The sequence below is a fragment of the Schistocerca serialis genome, chromosome 4 (genome assembly GCF_023864345.2).
Source record: "Schistocerca serialis cubense isolate TAMUIC-IGC-003099 chromosome 4, iqSchSeri2.2, whole genome shotgun sequence".
Lineage (NCBI taxonomy): Eukaryota > Metazoa > Arthropoda > Insecta > Orthoptera > Acrididae > Schistocerca > Schistocerca serialis.
The window spans coordinates 593,342,586-593,369,573 of record NC_064641.1 but is presented as its reverse complement, the minus strand read 5'-3'; the positions used below and the strand labels follow the sequence as shown (position 1 = coordinate 593,369,573).

Sequence of the window (26,988 nt, the reverse complement as noted above, 5' to 3'; positions counted from 1 at the left end):
TTTTGTCACGTCGGCGGCTGCAACCGTTACTGGAATGGAAATAGTTGGAAGTGCTCCTAGGGTATCTTCATCTGACGTCACATCTCGAGCCACAGTCCTTTGCGCGAGATATCAATTGTGAAAGATTCTCTGCATTGAAAAAAAAAAAGAGACAAAACCTAATTTCAAAAAAATGGTTCAAATGGCTCTGAGCACTATGGGACTCAACTGCTGAGGTCATTAGTCCCCTAGAACTTGGAACTAGTTAAACCTAACTAACCTAAGGACATCACAAACAGCCATGCCCGAGGCAGGATTCGAACCTGCGACCGTAGCGGTCTTGCGGTTCCAGACTGCAGTGCCTTTAACCGCACGGCCACTTCGGCCGGCACCTAATTTCAACGTTTAATAACTATCAGTTAGTAATATTAATAGACTGTCGCCCTCATCTACATCTACACCTACATCTAAATGGATACTCTGCAAAACACTTAAGTGCCTGGCAGAGGGTTCATCGAACCACCTTCACAATTCTCTATTATTCCAATCTCGTATAGCGCGCGGAAAGAATGAACACCTATACCTTTCCGGACGAGCTCTGATTTCCCTTATTTTATCGTGGTGATCGTTCCTCGCTATGTAGATCGGAGCCAAAAAAATGTTTTAGCATTCGGAGAAGAAAGTTGGTGATTGGAATTTCGTGAGAAGATTCCCTCGCAACGATAAACGCCTTTCTTTCAACGATTTCCTGCCCAAATCCTGTATCATTTCTGTGACACTCTTTCCCATATTTCCCGATAATACAAAACGTGCTGCCTTTCTTTGAACTTTTTCAATGTACTCCGTCAGTCCTATCTGGTAAGGAACCCACACCGCGCAGCAGTATTCTAAAAGAGGACGGACAAGCGTAGTGTAGGCAGTCTCCTTAGTAGGTCTGTTACATTTTCTAAGTGTCCTGCCAATGAAACGCATTCTTTGGTTAGCCTTCCCCACAACATTTTCTATGTGTTCCTTCCAATTTAAGTTGTTCTTAATTGTAATACCTAGGTATTTAGTCGAATTTACGGCTTTTAGATTACACTGATTTATCGTGTAACCGAAGTTTAACGAGTTCCCTTTAGCATTCATGTGGACGACCTCAAATATTTCGTTATTCAGGGTCAACTGCGACTTTTCGCACCATTCAGATATTTTTTCTAAATCATTTTGCAGTTTGTTTTGATCTTTTGATGACTTTATTTGTCGATAAACGACAGCGTCATCTGCAAACAACCGAAGACAGCTGCTCAGATTTTCTCCCAAATCGTTTATATAGATAAGGAACAGCAAAGGGCCTATAACACTACCTTGGGGAACGCCAGAAATCACTTCTGTTTTACTCGATGACTTTCCGTCAATTACTACGAACTGTTATCTCTCCGACAGGAAATCACAAATCCAGTCGCATAACTGAGACGATATTCCATAAGCACGCAATTTCACTACGAGCCGCTTGTGTAGTACAGTGTCAAAAGCCTTCCGGAAATCCAGAAATACCGAATCGATCTGAAATCCCTTGTCAATAGCACTCAACACTTCATGTGGATAAAGAGCTAGTTGTGTTTCTCAGGAATGATGTTTTCTAAACCCATGTTGACTGTGTGGTTCAAATGGCTCTGAGCACTATGGGACTTAACATCTGAGGTCACCAGTCCCCTAGAATTTAGAACTACTTGAACCTAACTACCCTAAGGACATCAGACACATCCATGCCCGAGGCAGGATTCGAACCTGCGACCGTATCGGTCGCACGGTTCCAGAATGAAGCGCCTAGAACCGCTCGGCCACTCCGGCCGGCGACTGCGTCAATAGACAGTTTTCATCGAGGTAATTCATAATGTTCGAACAAAATATATGTTCTGAAATCCTGCTACATATCGACGTTAACGATATGGGCATGTAATTTAGTGGATTACTCATACTACCTTTCTTGTATATTGGTGTGACCTGTGCAACTTTCCAGTCTTTGGGTACGGATCTTTCGTCGAACGAACTGTTGTATATGATTGTTAAGTATGGAGCTAATGCATCAGCATACTCCGAAAGGAATCTAACTGGTATACAACCTGGACCAGAAGACTTGTTTTTATTGAATGATTTAAGTTGCTTCACTACTCCGAGGATATTTACTTCTATGTTGCTCATGTTGGCAGCTGTTCTTGATTCGATTTCGGAAGACTGTGTTTAGTAACTCTGCTTTGGCAGCACTGTCTTCAATAGTATCTCCATTGCTATCGCGCAGAGAAGACATTGATCGTTTCAAGATAATGTATGCAACATTATCAGACGGGCATGGGAAAATGACAAATTAGCGACATTACGTGAAAACTACAGTTTTCGCTGTATTTCTCTACAAGCCACAAATGTCGCGTTATTTTTCGCTTATGGTTTACCCGAAATTTGCCTGTCCCTGGTGATAAGAAAGGGAAACTACGACATTCCAAAAATATAAGCTCTCCACATCTACAACCGATGCCCTTTCCCAATCCCAGTCGTGGCTGGTTCGACTTCTTCAGACACTACGTTCCCTCGCAATACACGGGTCTTTGACTGACAGTGGCATTACATTCACGTACATACTTCTCAAGCCACTGCACGGTCCGTGGGGGAGGGTGCCCTGTACCACTACTAATCATTTCCTTTCCTGTTCCACTCGCAAACAGACCGAATGAAAAACGACTGTCTAAATACCTCTCTATGAGCTGTGTTTTCTCGTATCTTATCTTCGTGGTCCACACGCAAAACGTATGTTGCCGGCAGTAGTGTAGCTCTACAGTCAGCTTCAAATTTCGGTTCTCTAAATTTTCACAATAATGTTTCTTCCCTGTTGTGTTTTTTGCGAAACATCTCTGCGTGTTGGTCGATCAACCGGAAACAAATCTAGCAGCCTGCCACTGAACTGCTGCGATGTCTTCCTTTAATCCGACCTGGTGTGGATCACAAACACTCGAGCAGTACTCAAGGATAGGTCGTACTAGCGTTAAATATGCGGTCTCCATTGGAGAAGAACCGCTCTTTCCCAAAATTCTTCCCATAGACCAAAGTCGACCATTCGCCTTTCCTCCCACGATCCTCAGAAGCTCATTCCATTTCATATCATTTTGCAACGTTACGACCAGATATTTGAACGTCTTGGCCGTGTCAAACTGGGCACTACTAATACTGAATGCGAAGACCACGCGTTTATTTTTCCTGTTCTTCTGCAATAACTTACGTTTTTCTACGTTTAGAGTATTGTATCCTCCTGCAGTCGCTCAACTTCGACGCCTTCCCGAACACCTCAGCATCAGCAGCCAACAACCACAGATTGCTGCTCATCCTGTCCGCCAGCCCGTTTATATACACAGAAAATAGTAACGTTTCTATAACACTTCCATTGGGTACTTCGCAATATATCAGGTGAGAAAGGGGCCTTTTTTTAATACGTGAGTCACCTGCGCTTTTTCCAGTGGCTTGGGTCTTTGCACTGGTTGAGAGATTCGCGATAAATGCGAGCTAAGTAAGGGGCCAGTACCGTAAAGTACTCTTTGTAAAATCGATTTGGGATTTCATCCGGACCTGGTGACTTATTTGTTTTCAACTCTTTCAGTTGCTCCTCTTCACCATGGATGCTTACTACTGTGACATCCGTAAGGGACTCAGTGCGATGGTCAAACGACGATGTGTATGTACGATTCTCCTGAATGAACGATTTCTTAAACGCGAAATTTAAATTCGTCTTTCGTTTTGTTACCTTTTACTGTCTTACCAGACTGTCAACGAGTGACTGGATGAAAGCCTTAGGCCCGCTTCGCAATTTTACATAGCATCAGAATCTCTCGGGTTCTCGGACAGAACTTTTTCTAAGGAATGACAGTGATAGCTGTTCTGTGCTTCACGCATGGTTATTTTCACAGACGTACGAATCTCTGGTAACCTTTGCCTGTCTTCATTTGCGCGTTCTGTTTTGAACCGAGAGTGCAACAGCCTTTGTTACCTAATTCTTTTCGAATTTCGTTTTAAAGTACGGTGGATCTCTTCCGACCTTAACCCACTCACTAGGCACATACTTGTCCAGACCACAATTTAAAATCTGTTTAAACTTTGCCCATAATTTCTTTACGTTCATCATTCTTGAACTAAATTATGTCAGTTCATTGTCTAAGTGAGATGCTAACAACTGCTTATCTTCTGTTTCTAGCAGAAACACCCTTCTAGCCTTCTTGACCCATTTATTAACTTTCGTAACCATAGTCGCTGTGTTGACATCTTGATCATTAATGACCGTCTCTATATTGACGCCGTCGATGTGGTCGGCCTGTTTACCCAAGATATTTCAATTGCGAGAGATCTGGCGAACTAGCTACTCAAGAATGCGTCCTAGTCTATATTCGGTAGGTTAATTTCGTTTGATCTGGGTATTTACGCGCTACTGACAATTAACTTGGTTTCACCTATACTTGTTACACACGACCAGATAAATGCAGCGCCATATTATGTTTCAACCTCAATAGAGACAATATTTTTGTCAACTGCGATGACCACTCCCCCGCCTTTGGCGTCTAATCTGTCGTTACGTAGTGGTTGGACGTAGTTTAGAACCAGTCTCCACCAAAATGCAAAATACATTACGTAACCGCTACCATACCTCGGTCGGTATACGTTGTCAGATAATTTGCGCCAGTTGTCACTTGGATAAAAACGACAGGAAAGAAGCAAAGCCAGGAAGTAAAATATTTCAGGTTGTTGTGGTGATGAGGGCGCTTCTCAAAGGTTAAATACATTTTTTCTGCTTATTGTGACTTTCCAACTGTAATAAAGTCGAGATAAAGTGCGTGCCTAGCGATGAGAACATCGCAATGATGTCCACTTCTCAGGTGTCAAAGTGTTCATTCAGTGCATATGAAAAATGGAGCGGAAGTCTTTTCTTCAACAGTACATTTTGCTTTGTGTCAGTATTCTTGGATAAGTATTTCTTGATTTAGTTGCCTCGTCAAATTTGTTTGTAAACTCAACATTCCAATGACGTGACCGTAAACGTCAAGTATTAACTGTGGTACTAATAGGACAAGTGGTAGATACGTATGTAGTTACCCAAAATATGTCCTGGAAGTGTTAAGAAGTCATGGAAACTCCATATGCTGTCAGAGGGGTTTTCAGTGTGTGTGATCGACGAAAATTAGTAGCGATGCTGATTCCATTAAGTGGTGGCTAACGCAGGAAATTTATTTCTCTGTAGCCATTCAGCATCAAGCGCCTGCTTCCATGCTTCGCTAAGGGTGCTGTATCAGTTAAAGTCATTCTGGAGTCAAAGGCTTCCTTGATGACAGAATCACAGTAAGTTGGTCCATGGAATAAAATTTTCCCTTCATGACTTATAACCGTATGTTTGTTTATAAGTCTGTATTCAACGGATTTGTCAACATCGTTTCTGTAAGGGCCTGTAGTGCGTGGTACATAAAATGCGACGTCATAGTTTGTTGGTACAGACTGTTAAGAGAAACACGTTGTAAGCTGACGAATAAAAGTAGTTCACAGATGATCACAGACGATGCTGACAAAGGCATAAAGCAGACAAAAATTTCTATTATGGTGCACTCTGAAAGATGATTTATACGTTTCTGATTTATGTGGTCCGGTATTGTCTTTGGAATGCGGAGTCGGTCTGTATCGTGACTAAGTTGGCAACTAATATGGAAATATAGCCCTGGATCTCGTCGAAGCCTTCAGTGGAATTATTGTCAGCGCCTTTAGCCTTTAGCCACATGGTTCGTTCGCTGCAACGTAAGTGTTGGAACACCTCACTTATCGAAAAACGATCTAAAATATGTATTTGAAATAGTCCAGACAAAAAGTTTGTTCAATAATATACTCCACCCACCAAGAACGTAATCATGCACCTATTGTGTATTAAAGTGACTATGATTTAGGCTAAATAGCACAGAATTTGCTGGGTCAAGGCGGCCAAATAGCAGCCGTCATGGGGCAGGCTCTGTCTGGAGTCATCTGCTATCTGAAATGCGTGGAATGCTTAAATATTGATTAGTGTTTTCCTGAGCAAGTCATTCATGGTGCAGCTTTGTTGCCGGGGGCTATGTGTAATAATAACTAGGTAATGCATTGTCTAACAGAGATCTAAGATTGACTGGGTCGGCTGTCCAGAAATGCTATATATGCTGAGCTAAATGAAAATACGAATTTCGTACCACTGACTTTTCTAATCTAACGCCTAGCTTGTTATCGACGACCTTCACTTCACTGAAGTACAGAACATAAGGAAACTTGACACGACATTTACGGATAAAATCTAAGATAAGTAACCAGAGCAGGTCAGTAGGAAGGACACCCGAGTTCGCAATATAAGCTGTGCCTTACGACCCAGATAAAAGCAAGAAATGTTTCTGTAATACATCTGTTTGCACTGATATCTAAAGACAAATAAAATTTTCAGTCTAAGAAGAGTAGCTGTTTCGACAGAAGGCGAAAGACAGTGAGTGATCTCGGACCGATATTTAGTTGATTCCGATCGCTATCAACCTTAGGTTTCAGTACTGTGTATTAAAGTGACAATGATTTAGGCTAAATAGCACAGAATTTGCTGGGTCAAGGCGGCCAAACAGCAGGCGTCATGGGGCAGGCCTCTGACACTGTTATTATATCTTTATTCGTTTCCTTGTGAGTGAGTGTGATCATATATAGAGTACCTCTAGTTTCCCGTACTTAAATCTAACAAGATAATTCCATTTAAGAGAATGTGGCCAGCTAAGGTTGGCTATGTTGGCTGCACCGGGAAAGCTGTGGGTGCAGACCGAGACCAAACGACTTCGATCGAAACATTTACACCCATCAACCGCCACGCTGAGAGTCTAATTAGAATTACCAGGTAGTACACAATTCTTACGAACTTTCAGTGTATAGTGGGCTGCGTCTATTGCTTTTTCTTTAGAGACAGAGTCACACTGAAAATCGTTTCTTCCGTAGTACGACTCTAGCGTCATAATTTTGCTCATTTAGTTATTGACAAATACGACTGTTATATCTGCCATCCACACAAAACTACAGACGAGTTATTTTTTGAATTACGTGAGTTACAGAACGTAATTCCCGGAGTCTGATGTTAGAAAGAAGGTCAGATATTAAAACGTTGTAGCTGGGGTGCCATAGCCTTGGCGAAGGGACCAACCCAGCATTCGCTTGAAGGCAAGGTACGAGAAACCTGATTCTCGAAGGCGCCTTGTTAGGGTCTCAACCCTTCTCCTCCTGACTACGAGGTCAGTGCCGTAAGTTCTGTGCTACTTTTCGGTGAATGTAACTTTATATTGCCGAGTTTCACATCTTTTCTTCGGGACGACTGTTCCTTTTGCTGGTATGTATACAAGGCAAGAAAAACATGAGATGAAAGATCTAGGACAGCGAGTAGCTGCAGATATTTAGACAAATGCTTGTGCCGCCTTCTCTTCCTACAATGTAGCATTCCGTTGCGAGCGGTGACGGTCCCAGCTGAAAGGGTATTTAATTTAGGCAATGAAACACCTATGTTCCTAGGTGAAAGAAGGATGAACAATAGTGGCCCTGTGAATAAAACTGTACCGCTTTAGCGAAATAAGTGAGTATAAAACCATTTACAAAAGTTAGGAAATATTCTCTCTAAGTAAAAATATTTCAACTAATTGATGTTTTCCAGGAGTTAAATCGTTAACGTGAATAACGTGAATAACAAAATACAGAGTCTTACACATAAAATGGACATATCTATTGTTTCGGAAATGCTTCAGTGCATCGGAACAAGATTTTTAAGACCAAAACAGAACATAAAATGGCAATCACTTTGCTGTTTGGATGCTCACAAAACTCGCATGAAATCAACGGAAGCAACCACTCGTGAGATCCTAACCAGCAGGCCAATTTGCGAAGTGACTGTGCATTGAGAGTTAAAAGGAATGGGGTCAACCACATATTTCTGTAGTCAATGCTAAGCGATGATCGAGGTGGTGTAAAGAGCGACTTCACTGGACAGTGAATGACTGGAGTGATTTAGAGTAATGTATCACGCTATACGCTGTGGCAATCCGATGGAAGGGTTTGGCTTTCTTTAATGCTTGGAGAACATTACCTATCATCACGTGTAGTACCAGTAGTGAATTACGGAGCAGGTGGTGTTATGATAGAGGGATGTTTTTCGTGATGAGGATCTGGTCCCCTTACTGACTTAAGAAAAATCGAGATGCGGAAGGATAACGTGTACTACAGTTAGGAAACGATGATTGTATCAGCATGATAATACACCCTGTCATAAGGCAGCAACTGTGAGGCAACCGTTTACGGACATTCACACTCCTGAAATGGACTGACCTGCCCAGAGTTCCGACCTGAACCCATTAAAACACATCTGGGAAGAGTTAGACTATCGACTTCGATCGAGACTTCAGCGGGTCTCTGGTTCAGTTGTTGAGGGGTAATGGGCTGCCATTCCTCCACAGACATTCAGGCAACTCACTGAAAGTACCGCAGCAGAGTTCAAGCCGTCATAAAGGGAACGGTGAACACTCTCTCTACTAATGTCCATTAACATGTGTTCGTGTACTTTTGATCAGACAGTGTGTAGGTATCCTAGCTATAGATGGTGGCACAAAGGATGATCTAACAAGACAGGTTCTCAGCGATGCCGCACCTGTATGCTTGAAATACTTTCTGTGAACAGTGTTGCTCAGCTTCAGGTTCCTTAAGGGGGGGACGTTGATGAAATTGACCAAAAATGTCAACTTTCGATTTATTTTTTAATTTGTTAGTACAACTCATGGACAATAAGTTCCCAAAGTTTCAATCTTGAAATAGAATCCGAAGTGTCTGAAAATTAATTATGAGTGTGACGCGGTCTCCTGCCACGCCAAGCTCAGAGGGCCAACATCCCCTACATTGACAAGGAGAGGCTTCCGAACTGTATCCTGGATCTTATCAAGCCCACTTACAGGTTTCTGGCCGATCCTGCACTTCCCAAAATGTGTGTTCATGACGTAACCCAAAATCCAAATCAGTCTCTAAATTCACTCATATGGAAACGATGCCCTAAAAGCACCCTTGCATCTGCTACAGTTGTCAGAATTGCAACTTATGAAACAGTTATTGTATTTAATGATGGGAAGATATTAGAAAGAATGGGCTTCAAGATAGGAAATTTTACTCAAGACATCCTGAGAAAAATAGATTTACAGCGCGCCTATGTAGCCGGAAAGTCAGTTTAAGACCTGGTAAAGGAAAGAAGACAGACAACAAGAAACCAAAAGAGAAGCCTTGAAGGGAAAGAGGTAACAGAGTACAAATATGTTGCCTTCTAAGAAGTCACATAAGGAAAAAAGTTAGGATGAACTTTAAATTGCGTTTCCTGAGAAGTTTGTTTTTTAAAGTTTATGTACCTTTTCCTCAGATTCTATGAATGCTAGAAGTATGAAATTTTGTACACATATTTCTGTAAACCTAGTAGACGTTGTCTCAAGAGCAAATTTTGAAATTCTGATTGCAATCTGAGATATGGGGCAAAGTGCTTGGAATTTTGCATGAATTTAAAATTGTACTTATGGAATTATAATTAAAAATTATGAAAATTCTCCTATTTGACCTGTTCCAAAAACCTCATGAGAGAATGTTACAACATATAAAGAGATGAAACAGAGAAATTTTTGTAGAAATCTATTGAATACTTTCTGAGAAAAAGGAATATACATTACTTTTTGAAAATAAAATTTCAAATTTCATTCAAAAAAAGTTAAATATATATAATCAAAGGTTTTTATATGTAAATGTGTTACTTTCATGTAAAGCGTTGTACAAAATTTCATTGCCATATCTCCAAAACTGTGGATTTGGTGCATTTTTGAAATGCTATGTGTTTTTCACCAACGTCCCCCCTTAATGAACGGTATCGTGAATCCACCAAAAGGTGTTGTAATCTGAGTTCGTTCATAGACCAGTCTGCATCTTCAGGTAACGGAGTAATATCCCATCACGTTAAAAGGAGGTTTCTAAGTGTCAAATAAACAATTGTTTTGAGCTGCAGTATCTGTCACATGTAGTACATTCATGTACGTGTGATAATGGAGTCTTGTACATGTGACAATTGCTGAAATTCGAAACATATGTTTGACGCCAAGGAGCCTACCTTTAATGTGATGCAGAGTGAATCTCTGACTTGAAGATGGTTGCTTGACCGAAACTGGTTGTCTATGAACAAGTATACATTAGGGTAGCTTTTGGTTCGCTCCGTAGCTGAGCGGTCAGTGCAGCTGACTGCCATGCAGGAGACCCGTGTTAGATTCCAGGTAATGCCAGGGATTTTTCTAAGCTGGAGGACTGGAAAGGGATGCACACAGCCTCGTGAAGCCAACTGAGCAGCTACTCGACCGATTAGCAGCGATCCCAACGTGAAGAAGCGCGACAGCGGGAGGGCTGACCCCACGCACCTCCATACCGCATCCGATGGCGCCATTGGCAGACGGTGACACCGTGGTCAGTCGGGCCCGATTGTCACGTCCAGGGCCACAACGCGGAACTTAAACAGCAGCATTTGACGGCCCGCGGTGCTGTTCTTTAAACTATACGCCTGAATACCTGAACAAATGTTCTGTCAACAAGCCGAAGATACACTGACGCGACAAAAGTCACGGGATAGCCATATGCACAAATACGGATGGCGGTAGTAGCGTTTACGCAAGGTATAATAGGGCAGTCATCGGCAAGAGCTGTCATTTGTACTACGATGATTCATGCGAAAAGGTTTCCGAAGTGATTATGCCCGCACGACAGGAATTAACAGACTCTGAATGTGAAATAGTAGATGAAGCTAGACGCATAGGACACTCCGTTTCGGAAATCGTTAGGGAATTCAATATCCGGAGATCCGACGGCCTTCACTTAACGACCGACAGTAGTGTCGTTTGCACACAGCTAACTGACAAGCAACACTGCTTGTAATAACCGCAGAAATCAATGTGGGACATACTACGAAAGTATCCGTTAGGACAGTGCGGCGAAATTGGATGCTAATGGGCTATGGCAGCTGACGACCGATGCGAGTGTCTTTGCTAACAATACATCGCCTGCTATGGTCGCAGGTTCGAATCCTGCCTCGGGCATGGATGTGTGTGATGTCCTTAGGTTAGTTAGGATTAAGTAGTTCTAAGTTCTACGGGACTGATGACCTTAGAAGTTAAGTCCCATAGTGCTCAGAGCCATTTGAAAAATGTTCAAATGTGTGTGAAATCTTATGGGACTTAACCGCTAAGGTCATCAGCCCCTAAGCTTACACACTACTTAACCCAAATTATGCTAATGACAAACACACACACCCATGCCCGAGGGAGGACTCGAGCCTCCGCCGGGACCTGCCCCACAGTCCATGACTGCAGCGCCTCAGACTGCTCGGCTAACCCCGCGCGGCGAGCCATTCGAACCATTTTGAACTGCAGCGCCTCTCCTTGGCTAATGATTATATCGAGTTGACCCTAGACGAGTGGAATACCGTGGCCTGGTCAGATGAGTCCCGATTTCAGTTCGTAAGAGCTGATGGGGGGGTTGAGAGAGGCGCGGACCCCACGAAGACCGAAGTCGTCAACAAGGCAACGTGCAATCTGTTGGTGGCTTCAAAATTGTGTGGGCTGTGTTTACATCGAACAGACTGGGTCATCTCGTACAACTGAACCGATGAGTGACTGGAAGTGTTCGGTTACTTCATTTGCAGCCATTCATTGACTACAATTATAAATGACAATGCACCCTGTCACTGGGCCACAACTTTTCGCGATTGGTTTGAAGAACACTCAGAACAATTCGAGAGAACGATTGTGCCACCTAGACTGCCCAGCATGAATCCATCAAACATTTATAGGACATAATCGAGAGGTCAGTTCGTGCACAGAATCCTGCACAGACAACGCTTTCGGAATTATGGACGTCTATAAAGGCAGCTTGGATAAATATTTCTGCAGGCGACTTTCAACGACTTGTTGAGTCCATACCACGTTGTGTTGCTGCACTACGCTGAGCAAAAGGAGGTCTGACACGATATTATAACGTATCCCGTGACTTCTGCCACCTCAGTCTACAAATTACGTGAAATATCATGTTTTTAAGTGACGTGAAATTCATAGGTTACATGCTGATTTGTAGTGAAAACCAGGGCGATTGTTGGCACTACCTTTACCGTGTTAATCACGATTGACATCACGTACCGGGATTTGCTGTAATACCTTATCGTATAGACTTCGTTTTGTTTGTTATAGTGCTGTAACAGTTCGTGTGTTGTGTTTTTGAAGCACAGGCGGGAACCAATCAGGCTTTTTCCTTCACAGGTGCGAGAATACACGTCAAACCGACACACCTGGTGTACTAGAATAATTACCGTAAATTTAGCTTGCTAATTTCATCTGAGTCTAACAAACATTCTTCTGCAAATGCGGTAAGACATTATATCACTGCTCTCTTCTCTTGTAGATACGTGGAATGTCGTCAGGAGAATTTCTCCGCCTTAGACTAAAATAAAAAGTGAGTTCCTACAAGTCTGTACTCCCCACAAAAATTTTATGAATATGATCCATGTGGTACAAAAAACTTATTATTAACCTATGGCTTGCTTGGAAGCTTTCGATAACTTGAACCGTGTGGTAGAGAAGAGAATCCAGATTGAACGACTTTTGTTGCTTCTGCAGCCAAAGATATTAGTGTCGTTAATCAAACAGGGTGTCCCAGGCGGAATGGTCGATATTTCGGCATTGATAGGAACGATCATTCGAAGTAAAAGTGTATAGTAAACATTGGCTCTAAAACTCATACCTTAAGGGATAGGAGCGCTTCTTCATGCTCGCTACTGTGAAACATATCTCTTCTACTGAACAAGTGCTCATAGCTCTTAAGGTATGCATTTTAGAGCCTTTTCTCACTTCACAATTTTTTCTTCTTTTGGCCTATTCTACCTCCTAAAATATGGGAGGCGAAGAGGTTGCAGTGGACGAGATTTATTTCACAGTATCGATAAAGAAGTGTTCATGGCTATTAATGTATGCAGTTTAGAACCAATGTTTACTAGACATTTTTGCTTCGGGTGATCGTTCCTGTCACATCGCTAAATATTGTCCATCCCCACTGGGACATGCTGTATACTGCTGAACAGAGACAATGAGGAGAATACACCATACGCAATGTGGAATGCTAATCTGTCATCACCAATCCGTTTTCCAGGTACTACACATTTTGATTTGAGCTTTTTACAAAGTCCAGCAATCCGGATTAATGATCCTCAATATTATCTCTCATTCAGGTCTTAAGTCGAGTTGTTATTCCATTTTATGCTCTCGGCCACTCGAAAGTACTTCAGTAATGTTCCGCAAATTTTAACTAGAAACATTCTTCTCCACGGCTACACCTTGAAGAGTGCCACCGCAAACTCCGTAAATTCCCTATTGTCTGCTACACGTGCTACCGAATGATATATTACTACGCGAGAAAAGTTTGTAAATACAGGCAGGTGGATAGCGCGATTGTAAGGGAAACGATAATTCGTCCGTGTTTCTTGCGGTGTTTAAAATGTCATGGGTGAAATGTCGCGAGTCGCGGCAGGGCTGAACAGTGGGAACGCATTTTTAAATCGAGCAAGATCTCTGGCTGCTGCGTGCCCGCGCTCAGTGCCATTGATCACGCTATTTTCTCAAGGGCCGCCGCGTTAGTCATGGTTGGACCTCGCTACCGGCACGGCATGCTTAATAACAACGCGCAGACCATGCAAGTTCCTCGTGCCAGGCATTGATCCCCTTCAGCCGCTAATTTTTAACCTCGGGCCTCGTTCACATGGCCACTCGTGTAATGCAGCATTGGAAATTTCCATAATACATTTTAACTGCCTAATTATTCGACTCGAAATGCCCAGGGAGCCATTCTAATGGGCCAATACGGGCAACCATAGCACATACAGGGTAGATCAGTTCGCCGTTCGAGGACCTTCCTATACGTCAGATGTCTTTCTCCCCTTATTCTAATAGACGGAGAGGACTATATAGCCTTACTGCAGCAGTTCTGACTCAAAAAAATGCGGGGAGCTGCAATGGTAAAGGCACATAATCAAATTTTGAACCTGCAATCTATTAGTGCAATTTGAAGACTCTTTTAGCCTCAAATATATACGAATGAACATTGCTTGCGGAATGGTAATCGAGACTTATGCTTTCATGGACACTGCTTTACCTACTCAACTACCCGGGTTCACCTGATAGCCCTACTCAAAACTTCAGTGTACATCTACATCTACATTTATACTCCGCAAGCCACCCAACAGTGTGTGGCGGAGGGCACTTTACGTGCCACTGTCATTACCTCCCTTTTCTGTTCCAGTCGCGTATGGCTCGCGGGAAGAACGACTGCCGGATAGCCTCCGTGCGCGCTCGAATCTCTCTAATTTTACATTCGTGATCTCCTGACGAGGTATAAGTAGGGGGAAGCAACATATTTGATACCTCATCCAGAAACGCACCCTCTAGAAACCTGAACAGCAAGCTACACAGCGATGCAGAGCGCCTCTCTTGCAGAGTCTGCCACTTGAGTTTGCTAAACATCTCCGTAACACTATCACGCTTACCAAATAACCCTGTGACGAAACGCGCCGCTCTTCTTGGGATCTTCTCTATCTCCTCCGTCAACCCGATCTGGTACGGATCCCACACTGATGAGCAATACTCAAGTAAGAACGAGTGTTTTGTAAGCTACCTCCTTTGTTGATGGACTACATTTTCTAGGGACTCTCCCAATGAATCTCAACCTGGTACCCGCCTTACCAACCATTAATTTTATATGATCATTCCACTTCAAATCGTTCCGCACGCATATTCCCAGATATTTTACAGAAGTAACTGCTACCAGTGTTTGTTCCGCTAGCATATAATCAAACAATAAAGGATCCTTCTTTCTATGTATTCGCAATACATTACATTTGTCTATGTTAAGGGTCAGTTGCCACTCCCTGCTCCAAGTGCCTATCCGCTGCAGATCTTCCTGCATTTCGCTACAATTTTCTAATGCTGCAACTTCTCTGTATACTACAGCATCATCCGCGAAAAGCCGCATGGAACTTCCGATACTATCTACTAGGTCATTTATATATATTGTGAAAAGCAATGGTCCCATAACACTCCCCTGTGGCATGCCAGAGGTTACTCTAACGTCTGTAGACGTCTCGCCATTGAGAACAACGTGCTGTGTTCTGTTTGCTAAAAACTCTTCAATCCAGCCACACAGCTGGTCTGATATTCCGTAGGCTCTTACTTTGTTTATCAGGCGACAGTGCGGAACGGTATCGAACGCCTTCCGGAAGTCAAGAAAAATAGTATCTACCTGGGAGCCTGTATCTAATATTTTCTGGGTCTCATGAACAAATAAAGCGAGTTGGGTCTCACACGATCGCTGTTTCCGGAATCCATGTTAATTCATACAGAGTAGATTCTGGGTTTCCAAATACGACATGATACGCGAGCAAAATACATGTTCTAAAATTCTACAACAGATCGACGTCAGAGATATAGGTCTATAGCTTTGTCCATCTGCTCGACGACCCTTCTTGAAGACTGGGACTACCTGTGCTCTTTTCCAATCATTTGGAACCTTCCGTTCCTCTAGAGACGTGCGGTACACTGCTGTAAACGTACCTTCTAAACTCCGCAACCCACTATCCACCGCAGACTGCCGGATTTACCCTGGCAACACTCTAACTTATTAATAACTCTACACTTCATTACCATTTCCATCGTTGTACACAGCAAAATAGTTAATATAGGAACATTTGTTTCCAAAATCAGATTTATTCAGCTACTTACGTCGTGCAGCGAGTGTTGTCGCTACATTTCCTGATCAGCGCTCTGAGAAGGTATTTCTGTCAAATATTTATATCACGAATTTGCGAATGTGTCGAAGCCATAAATTAATCAATCCAGTTGTTGTTTACCCTTTCTTTGCTCCACTTTAAGAACTAAATTATGCAGATAGTTATGGGAAGACCTAAGTTTAACCTATAACCCAAACCGATTCGAGTATGACAGCTGTATAAATAAATAAAAATTACTGGTTGTGACAATGAGCTAAATTCCGAACTCTGGCGATTGATCGTACAGTGTCAAGCAAACTACCACACTGATTGAGTTGTAGGGGGAGGGCCAAGAATCGGCGCGGGTCAGATTTTCAAAGGCTTAAGGTGAACGCCGAATCGGTTCCTTTACTACAATTACGGCAGATACTCTCCGTTGCGTAACAAGCTGTGGTAGCGCTCTGTCTGTAATGATCATGATATCACTGAGATATAAAACTCTTATCTCCAATAACCTTTACCATTTGAGGTACACATACGTATTTTTTTCAGTGTGTAACATGCATCACGAGAGCTCTCATGCGAGTTTCTGACTGTAAGAGGTTATACATCATAAAATTAAGACTCACTTCTTGAGTCTCTGTTTGCTTCAGAAATGATGACAATCTAAACCTAAATATCAGCTGAACTGCAGACAACAGACAGTATGTGTTATAAAGATATATTTTTTTGTTAAAATGTTATGAATATAATGATAACAGACGCAAAACTACCTGTATTACGATACAAATTATATTTGTTATACAGCAGAAAATAAAAGTAACTCACTGATCATTCTGAAATTTAGCAGATATATGGTGAAAAACAAGAAAACTGTATTTGCTCAAGACTGAATTATTTTTCAAAACATATTTATACAAAGGATGTTGCTATGGCTTTTCGTTTCTGCGCACTGCATAAAACTCAGCAAGCCTGCAGAACAAAATTACGAACAACTCGAACAGCTCCTTCATCGTACTTTGCAGATAAGCGAGGTCAGTTCTGACTGAATCTCAAGGAAAACTTACCGGAATCTTCCCTATAAGCCAATGATTCGAAAGAAGGAATGAAAGAGGTTGTTTTGTCGATGTAGGGTTTTAGCAAAGATAGAGAAGCACACAGTTAGGCAGGTATCCGCAGGAAACCATTTAAGGAATGCACTTGAAACCTAAATCAGAGTTTTCGTTCAGTCATCTGAATTCTACGCCTCTTAAATTTGAGTCCAGTAGCTTAACTATTACGTTATATTACACGAAAATGAAAGGCACTGACAAGTTGTTGCAAATGCCAAATTTAGAGTGACATACGCGAGAATCAGTTACAGTTTACTTAAATATTATTAAAAGCGATTTCTTCTCGTTGTCTTTTCACGCACTTTCGCTTATTTACAAATACATTCATAAGTAGTGATGATGACAATAATAACAATGATAATGATAATGATGTGTGGCATACAGTTCACCTGGGTCAACAAACGTAAATTTCGACTCATATAAACGATAATAGTTCTTCTGTTAACCGAAGGCAATTTTGTAGATGTGAAGAAGAAAACGGTAGTACATGATAAACATTCTGGATCCTTTGCTCAAAGATGGTGGCTCAATTCTGCGATCAAGTATACGTTTGGCGTACAATTTTAAACTATCGAAAAAGTTATGGTATTAACAACATTAATGATATTCTTCGAAAATCATTGATTGCATTGAGATGTATTGTCGCTTTAGTAAATAACCAGTTCCGATTATAAGAGACCATTCTTAGGTATAGTGTGACATCATTACTCAGATGCGTGCAAATCGTATCTATTAACAAGCGTCATCTCGTAAACCAGTTAACAGTTATGATCAGTCACACATCTGATTAACGACGTCACATGCATGCAATTCGTAACTATTAGCAAGCATCATCCCGTAGACCAGTTAACAGTTATGCTTCGTCAAGCACTTGATTTACGATGTCACATTATACATGAAGATGGTCCGTTTCTGACTGAAATTGGTCGTTTAAGATAGTGACAATACAGCTGCGTGCAAACAACGAGTTTCCAAAAGTTTGTAGAAGCTGTAAATCACTGCATCCTGAAAATAAAGTTAACAATATTCGTACGACAGTCCCGTAATAGACAAATTTATTTCAATACAAGTAGGTAGAGTACAAAACTTTATAAGTAGATTTTCACGAAAAATGTTCGAGTCCACGAGTAGAACCACTGGTTGTGAATTTGCTTCCCAGTTAGTACCGACGATATTATTCTCGAACATCCGAGCGAGGTGGCGCAGTAAGACATTGGTCTAGTTGCAGTAACGTGTTTTAATTTGAGATGTACGCTGGTATGGTCAGAAAACCCACACATTTTTCATTTTTCATATGGGTTTGACATCTGTGACAGTTGTGTCCCTGCCTACTACAGTTGTGTGAAACTTTTACAGGACACGCCATAACATGTTGCTTCTCCCCATACTGCTGTGTGGGTCATATCATATATTAAGGTTTTGTTATGAAGTAGCTTGATAATGCGCTAGCGCCTCAAACTAGCTGAATGGTAAACATGCTAACGCATTTCATGGTTCATGGTGTACGATCCCGGTTGCAGCTTGCTTATCTAATGGCTTGTGAGGGCAACAGGAGTTTGATTTTCAGTATTTCACATAACTACTGACCGGATTTAAAAATTTTAAACGCTGTCGTAATTTATTCGTTTTTATCATACCTCACGAAGAAGATGTAACATAGTGACACAAGCATTACAGTCAGTAACTGTGAATATACACCATGTGATCAAAAGTATCCGGACACCCCCAAAAACATACGTTTCATATTAGGTGCATTGTGCTGCCACTTACTGCCAGGTACTCCATATCAGCGACCTCAGTAGTCATTAGACTTCGTGTGAGAGCAGAATGAGGCGTTTCGTCGAACTCACAGACTTCGAACGTGGTCAGGTGATTGGGTGTCACTTGTGTCATACGTCTGTACGCGTGATTTACACACTCCTAAACATAACTAGGTACACTGTTTCCAATGTGATAGTGAAGTGGACACTTGAAGGGTCACGTACAGCACAAAAGCGTACAGGCCGACCTCGTCTGTTGACTGACAGAAACTGCCGTTAGTTGAAGAGGGTCGTAATGTGTAATAGGCAGACATCATCTATCCAGACCATCACACAGGAATTCCAAACTGCATCAGGATCCACTGCAAGTACTATGATAGTTAGGCGGGAGGTGAGAAAACTTGGATTTCATGGTCTAGTGTAGCGACTGCTCATAAGCCACACATCACGCCGGTAAACGCAAAACGACGCCTCGCTTCGTGTAAGGAGCGTAAACATAGAATGATTGAACAGTGGAAAAACGTTGTTTGGAGTGACGAGTCACGGTAAACAATGTGGTGATCCGATGGCAGGGTGTGGGTATGGCAAATTCTCGGGGAACGTCATCTGCCAGCGTGTATAGTGCCAACAGTATAATTCGGAGGCGGTGGTGTTATGGTGTGGTCGTGTTTTTCATGGAGGGGGTTGCGCCCCATGTTGTTTTGCGTGGCACTATCACAGCACAGGCCTACATTGATGTTTTAAGCACCATCTTGCTTTCCACTGTTGAACAGCAATTCGGGGATGGCGATTGCATCTTTCACCACGATCTGGCACCTGTTCATAATGCACGTTTTGTGGCGGAGTGGTTACACGACAATAACATCCCTGTAATGGACTGGCCTGCACAGAGTCCTGACCTGAATCCTATAGAACACCTTTGGGAAGTTGTGGAACGCCGACTTTGTGCTAGGCCTCACCGACCGACAGCGATACCTCTCCTCAGTGCAGCACTCCGTGAAAAATGGACTGCCATTCCCCAAGAAACCTTCCAGCACCTGATTGAGCATATGTCTACGAGAGTGGAAGCTCTCAACAAGCCTAAGGGTGGGCCAATATCATACTGAATTTCAGCATTACCGATGGACGGCGCCACGAACTTGTAAGTCATTTTCAGCCAGGTGTCCGGACACTTTTGATCACATAGTGTAAATTGACGTACAGTAACTCACGGAGTGCAAATAACCTGCAGTATATTCATGCGATACTTGAGAATGAGAGCACTTAGCGATTCGAAACAAACTTCCCACATAATTTCAAACCTTTTCGAAACTTTTTCTTGCTGACACCCCGATAAAATAATGAAGCGAAAGAACTGTATCGCTTACTACATTTTCGCTGTTTATGTAATATAGCTTCAGCATCAGCCATGGCATTTTAATTTATTACATCTTTACTACTCATGCTACTTGCAACACAGTTTTCAGATAGAATCAGTGTGACGTCATATGACGTCATAAATTTTAAGCTGTATGGAAAACCAACTTTTGCTTAAAACGGTTTGCGAATTACTCACACTATATTGATCCAGTTTTGTCTCACTTACATGTTTAACGTCAAATATCTAACAAATTAATTCATTTTCAAAGTAATCAGCTGTTTGAAGTTGTTTTATAGAAGAGAGTTCGATTCTTTACAGAATCGGGGTTGGGGGTTTATCGATTTCGTAATAACAAAACCCTAAATCAATTAAGGCAATGTTGGGATGGTTTCTTCGAGAAGCACATGTCCGATTACTCTCCATAATCCGAAGTTCTTCTCCTTTGCCTGGTCCTGACGAGGAGCTAATATCTAATCTTCCTTTATCTTCCTCCCTTCTGAAATTCGATCAGAAAATCGAGCTGGTAAATATTTATTGAAAAAGACATGGGATAACTTACTCTCCAGCTTAAAGGGGAATTTCACATCAAGGACTTGTGGTTAAATATTCGTGTTCAAAAAGATTGTATCAGAATATGTTTCAGTAAGCAATCGCCTATTAAGAAAAGCAACGGAGAGTTGGAATAGAAATCTTTTTGATTTAATTTAATGAACATTACGCGTTGAGTATTTCTTTCTTTAGGAAGGGGTTGGAACAGAAGGTTCCACGGAAGAATGAATGCGCGCTTCTGTAGCCATCACATGAATATATGCATGACAGCGTGAATGTATAACATAGCAGGCAGAACGCTATAAATCAGCAAGAGCATAAATTCCGCAGGAGATATCTGTGAGGTCTAGGTTGTGAAAATGCTTTGGATAAGGTGAGGGTTACTGCCCTACACCGTGTGGAAGACCATGACATGGAGTGATTGCATGGTTTCTAGTGCAGAACTTTGAGAAGGTTACAGACTTTTAGTTCCAAATTGCAGCAACAAATGGAACTGTTTCTGTTAACAGATGCTGTGGGCTCAACATGTTCAAGATTATTATATTTGTCATCACGATAGCACTGTGCTCTCTTCATGCCAGCGAATTCCTATGGGAGATCGAAACACACATTGGTACAATTCAATTCTGCTACGAAAAGAAGACTTCGTCATGTTTTAATTATACGGCCTTTATCCTGTACTCAAGTCTGAGAACTTTTACTTTCATAATAAGAGTCTGTGACTTATCGTGTACACAGCCTCCGTGTTACAGATCACTGACGATTGTGCGATTTGGCTTCTGATTTTATCAGGACGTTCAGGAGAGGGATAAAAATTAAGGGTGAAAGGATACCAATTACATTGTTATCCTCAGTAAAATCGAAGAGGAATTACCGGTCCTGATGAACAGAATTAACAGTCAGCACAGACTATGGATTGTGAGTAAACTAAAGAAATACGAAAATAATGAGGAGTAGCTGCAACGGGATTAGCGATAGATTTAACATCAAAGTTAGAGACCACGAAGTAGACAAAGTGAAGGAATTCTGCCACCTTCGAAGCAAAATAACTTATAACGGGCCAAGCAAAAGGGACGTAAAAAGCACGATAGTATCGGTAAAGAGAGAATTCCTGGCCAAAAGAAGTCTACTTATATCAAACACCAGCCTTAATTTGAGGAGGGTATTCGGAGAATGTACTGGTGCTCATCATTGTGTAGTGGTGAATCACGTATAGCCGGGAAACCAGATAACAAGAGACTCGAAGTGTTTCAAATGGGGTGGTACAAAATGATCCTGACAATTAAGTGGACTGATAAGAATGAGGAGCTCTTAAGTGGACTTAAAAGAATGACGAAATAAGTATGTGGAAAACTGACAAAAAGAAGAAAAGGATGATAGGATATGTGTTAAGATGTCAGGGAGTGGCTTCCATGTTACTAGTGGGAGCCAAAAACTGTTGGGGAAGACAGAGGTTGGAATATATCCAAGAAATTGAAAAAAAGTCCGCAGATCGTTTATGCTCACGATTAAATCCCAAACGTCTTCACAGTGTCTCACAGACTGATAATTGATGGTGAGCCTTCTGTCGAATCCGTACATTATGCACTAAAGACCCTTTGATGGCGTTCAGTTGGAATGTTTTGCTGTGTATCACACCATGTTTCACCCCTCACCGACACCAAAAATCTCTTCACAAACTTATCATGACGGTCCACGCAAGAAACACATACAGTTCGAAGGAAAGGTGCTAATCTACGTCACGTGTGAAATCCTCACCAGATAGAGAATCAAAAACGCTTCAGTTTCTTACGGTCTATTATGGCATGCTCTTATTTCTATTTCTCTTTATTTATTACATCAGAGTCTTCTAAAAGCTCATGAGAATTGTTGTTACACTATGCAAAACAAAATGCGCGCGGCGAAATATTTTGGTAGAACTCAGATTATGCATGTGGCACAGGATTACTATAAATGAATTATTACAATGCAGATTTTCTTCTTAGCCGTTAAAGTGTATGGAGTGTTTTTCCAAAGTATGTGCGTCTTTTCGTGTTATTTCTCGCGGGCTCGATGGTGTCACACACGTAACTATAGCTGCGAAAGTGACATTTCGAGGTTGTTTAAAATAAGCGACACTTTTCCGTTCTCTTATATCTTTTTACGAAAGACGTAATACTGAAATTAAAGTCTCATGAAATCAGTAAGACACGGCAAGGACTACATTTTATGGTTTCTAAGTCAGCCATATTTGCTGTCTCCTTGCGCATGCTCTCATTCAGGACTTTTGGCGCGAAGACTTTTCATTCAGCGTGGATATAGTACCGTGAGGCAGCCGAACTGTTTTTAGGACACAAGCATCCGTGTACTTGGTAAAACGAGCACTTTTAGGTCAAAACTGTTACCAAGCAGGTGGCGTGCTCTAACTTCCTTTACTTCATTTTCGGCATCAGTATCAAATAAAGGCATGACATAAGGGAATAAATACTGGGTAATGTTTCGGAATAAATATCTGGAACACAATATAAAATAGTTTTATGGCAAATTTCAATAACAGTAATATAAATGCAAACAAACTTACCGAAGAACAACGTGACAATGTGTAATGAAGAGATACACAATTAATGACTGAATCATTTAACGAGTAATCTTAAGATGTAGGAGAAAGCAAAAGAAACTACGTGAAGACTTCTCGAAATGCGTGAAATTTCTTGCTAAAGTAAAACAGCCAGCGAAACAGCTGAAGATTTGAGGTCGGTATAACTGATTTCTTTATGAACTAACTAAATTTCCAGAATTCCTTGTCTAGTAGAGAATTTTCCGCGTTGGAAGTGGTGATCCGTGAAAAAGCCACTCCCATGACTGAGATCATTTAGAACTTCCATGACGGCACTCTCTCTCTCCCTCTCTTAGCGTCAGCCCGCTTTCGTTATTGGTTTTAAGACTGCCTGCGTTAGACAGTTTGTTTAGAGCGTACATTCTACTCTCTGATTCTAGTGTCTTCATTCAGTCCTCGCACGACGTGTGAGATAACGAACTTCTGAGCATGCGTAGAACAAAGCTACTTTGTATTAGTTACAAGAGAAACTGAAACCTAACAGGAGCGATCGGAGTTAATCGATAGCTAGTCACAGTTTGTGACTACGGTGATTACGAAGAGGGAAACGAACTCTTGAAGATCTGAGTAATGTGATCTATGTAAATAAGTGTAGTTGACATCAAAAACTCCTCTGAGATAGAAGAATAATATAGTGGAAGTAGAATAGACACGAACAAAAAAATGAAACTATTCTGTATGCCTTTAGCATAATTTATATCTATATATACTGTAGTTTAGTTTTACAACATTTTTGAAAAATGAGTCGGATATATACAGATATCAACATTTGCAACATACTTGACAGGAGGAGCAAATTTCAAATGGAATGTAGTGTCTCTTTCTTAGTCGTCCAAGCAAAAAGGAAAGAATAACACAAACTTAAATTTTATAGTAAAAAGTTTGTGGTATCTTCGTTGGTATGGAGCAAGAATATGTTGAATTTTAATAATAACAAAAAAAATTGCCTTGAGAAAGCATGTAAAGTTGACATAAGTATTTTAAGATTACCTTTCACATATGTGAATTCAGAATTCCTCTGTAAAGACACATATTTAATACTGAATTATAAATGAGGGAAGTTATTACAAATAACGAAAAGTACAATTAAGGCACATAAAACGAATACACTAACAGGTTTGAGGAATGATTCAACATACCAAATGATAAAAAATGCAGAAACAATAATAATGAAGAGAAAAATTTATAATTTTTAAACATTTATATGTAATGAATGACAACATGGTAACAAAACAGATCTGAACGTACCTCTGGGGAAAGCAAATAACCAGCTGGACCCGAGAAAAAATAATGGGTTAGGATACCCATCACTGAAGAAGCAGAAAGAACATGAAAGATGTGATATGAAGACAGAGAAACGAAGGAAGTGAAATCATAAAAGAATATTGGATGAAGAAGAACGATATATTAAAAGAAATTTGCTTCGACTTTAATAAACGATTGTAACGAAAAGACAGAAAGAATATGGATGGAATTCCACCTTATCTGTTTAACAAAACAAAAAGACACAAAAATCGTATTGACAGATAGAAGTGAATTGGTAGGTGCATTCGTAATGAATCACAGCTGAAGAGATGAAGTTTATGTAAGTTTGTGATTGAGAATGTCCAAACTGACTTCAGTTTAGGCCCACAACTTAAGTCGAGAGAAAATGCATATTTCTAATGGGAAATTCGTGGATTCGTAAGTGTCATGAAATTAGGCATTGGATTAGGACATCAATGCAGGGCTCACGTATAGAACAGTGTCTTACTTGGAACACTAAAAGCAATATAATTACTAAATATACCATAAAAACAAGAAAAAGAGGAAAAAATAGTGGAATTCCAATGCAAATTTCGCATACAGTGTATGTGTAATAAACAAATAATTTTAGCTGTATACTTAATAGTACCAATGTGGGAATGGTGAATGAATTAAAATAAGTTTGCTAAAAGAATAAGTTTCTCATTACTATTCCAACGTGATAACGTTAGATATATTTCTGTTGTTACTGTCATTTAAATATGGAAATAAGCGATAATTCAGCCTATGAAGGCGCCTAAAGAACCCCATGAGCATACTTCGTTTTGCACATAACTTTTAGTTAGTGTGGGTCATTCACTGGGTTCCACTGCTCATATTCTCAGTTGTCAGAGTCAGTATAACACCTTACGGGAGTGATTTCCTTGTTATTTTCGCGTAAATGACACTGCTTGTCCAGTGTTTTTCGAGATCTGAACGGAGTTCATGATCTATCAACACTAATGCCACGCTGTTCAAAAGCCTAAACATTAAAACACGACGTGTGTAATGAATATGTGGCACGTTTGTTCTGCAGACGTAATAAATAGGCAAAAAATCTTTTTGCGAATTATATTGTTGGATTGCTTTCGAAGCTATGTTCTTAACATTTAATAAAAAGAGAAATAAAATAAGGTTTAAGAGATCCACCACTGTACGGCATTAGTAAAATCTTTTCATAAAATTAAATTTTTGTAGTTCGGTTTGATTGTATTGTAACTGGCCAAAGGCAACTAAAAATCCTGAATAAAAACGATACAAAACTTTACAACAAATACTGAATTTGATAATATCACTGAATATAAAATGTTATTTTCAAAAATACGGATGACACAAAGCCCAATCATGCCAATTATTAGAAGAAAGGATATTATAATTAGTACTAATTTCAAAATGAAAATAAAATATGAATCGACATCAAAAGTTTGCAAAAAAAGAATTCAAGTGTCGATCGTAAGGAAACTTACTTGTTGATATATAGCAGGTATTCCTATGACGTGAAACGACCCGAACATCGGGTAATCGTAGAAGTCGCGGATATCGTAATTCATAGCGTGGCGCCGCGGCGAGCTTGCAAAGACTTGTGCGCGAAAGATACCCCACCGAGACTAGCAGCACACCGTCGGGCGTGGCCCGCTCGCGAAGCGGTTTCTGCGCATGCGCTCTCTCCCCTCCCCCCACCGCCAAGGTTGCGCTAATGTAAGAGTCGATTTTTTCTGGGCGTTTCATTTCGAATTCAGCAAAAAAATTCTGCCCCGACCAAGGTCATATGGATATCAGAATCCGGCACGGAAGACGTTCAGTCCGCCCCCGAGCCCCACCCTGACCGACGGCGCCATTTTCAGTCCGGTCGCTTCTCTTCACCTCGCCTCGCCCCGCCGCAATTAAATCTACTCTCTGCTTCGCCCTTCGCTTCGTACCACTTTGCTCGTTCTCTTAATGGCTGGCTCAGGGAACAAACCGTGTCTGTGGCAATCGAGGAATTTCACCTATGTGCAGATATACTCGTCCTTCATGACACGCAAGAGCGGGCTTTCCACCAGAGTGAGAAAGGTCGTGGCACTCTTCGGTTTTCACAGAGTCGCAAAGCAAGGAAGACTTACAGAAACGATTGCGACAAGAAATTGCGGATGATTAGGTTTTTGGTTAAACTTATTTTATTTCGTTTTTATTGGTGAGTCACCCCTCTCTCCGAAAACAGATGTTGAGATGCCAGCAGTAACATTTACATCAGTTTTTCAACCAAAGGAAATGAACAGTTAAAATAAACAAAAATGTAAATTTTCTGGTCTAAAAAAGGAATAGAGAAGTCATGTTGGTGCTTTATTAAAAAGAATGTGATTAATGATGATTTCAGGATTCAGTAAATGTTAATGGTAAGTGATTTTCATGGTATGGTAGTACTTCATATTACTGGAAAACATGGATAGAAAGACAATGAAATTAAGTAGATTTTGACTTGTGGAATAGCTTTAAATATGACGTAAGGTGGT

The 26,988-nt window shown here is 41.0% G+C and overlaps 1 protein-coding gene across 1 annotated transcript in view; it reads right to left on the bottom strand.

Moving 5' to 3' along the window:
- The window catches only part of LOC126475349 (echinoderm microtubule-associated protein-like CG42247), a 335,583-nt gene extending 309,496 nt beyond the window's left edge, over window positions 1–26,087 (bottom strand). The window contains exon 1 of the mRNA XM_050103159.1: window positions 25,963–26,087. Within this exon, the coding sequence (XP_049959116.1) occupies window positions 25,963–26,046 (84 nt within the window). The 5' untranslated portion in view covers window positions 26,047–26,087. The remainder of the gene's footprint in view (window positions 1–25,962) is intronic.
- Window positions 26,088–26,988: the final 901 nt, after the last annotated feature.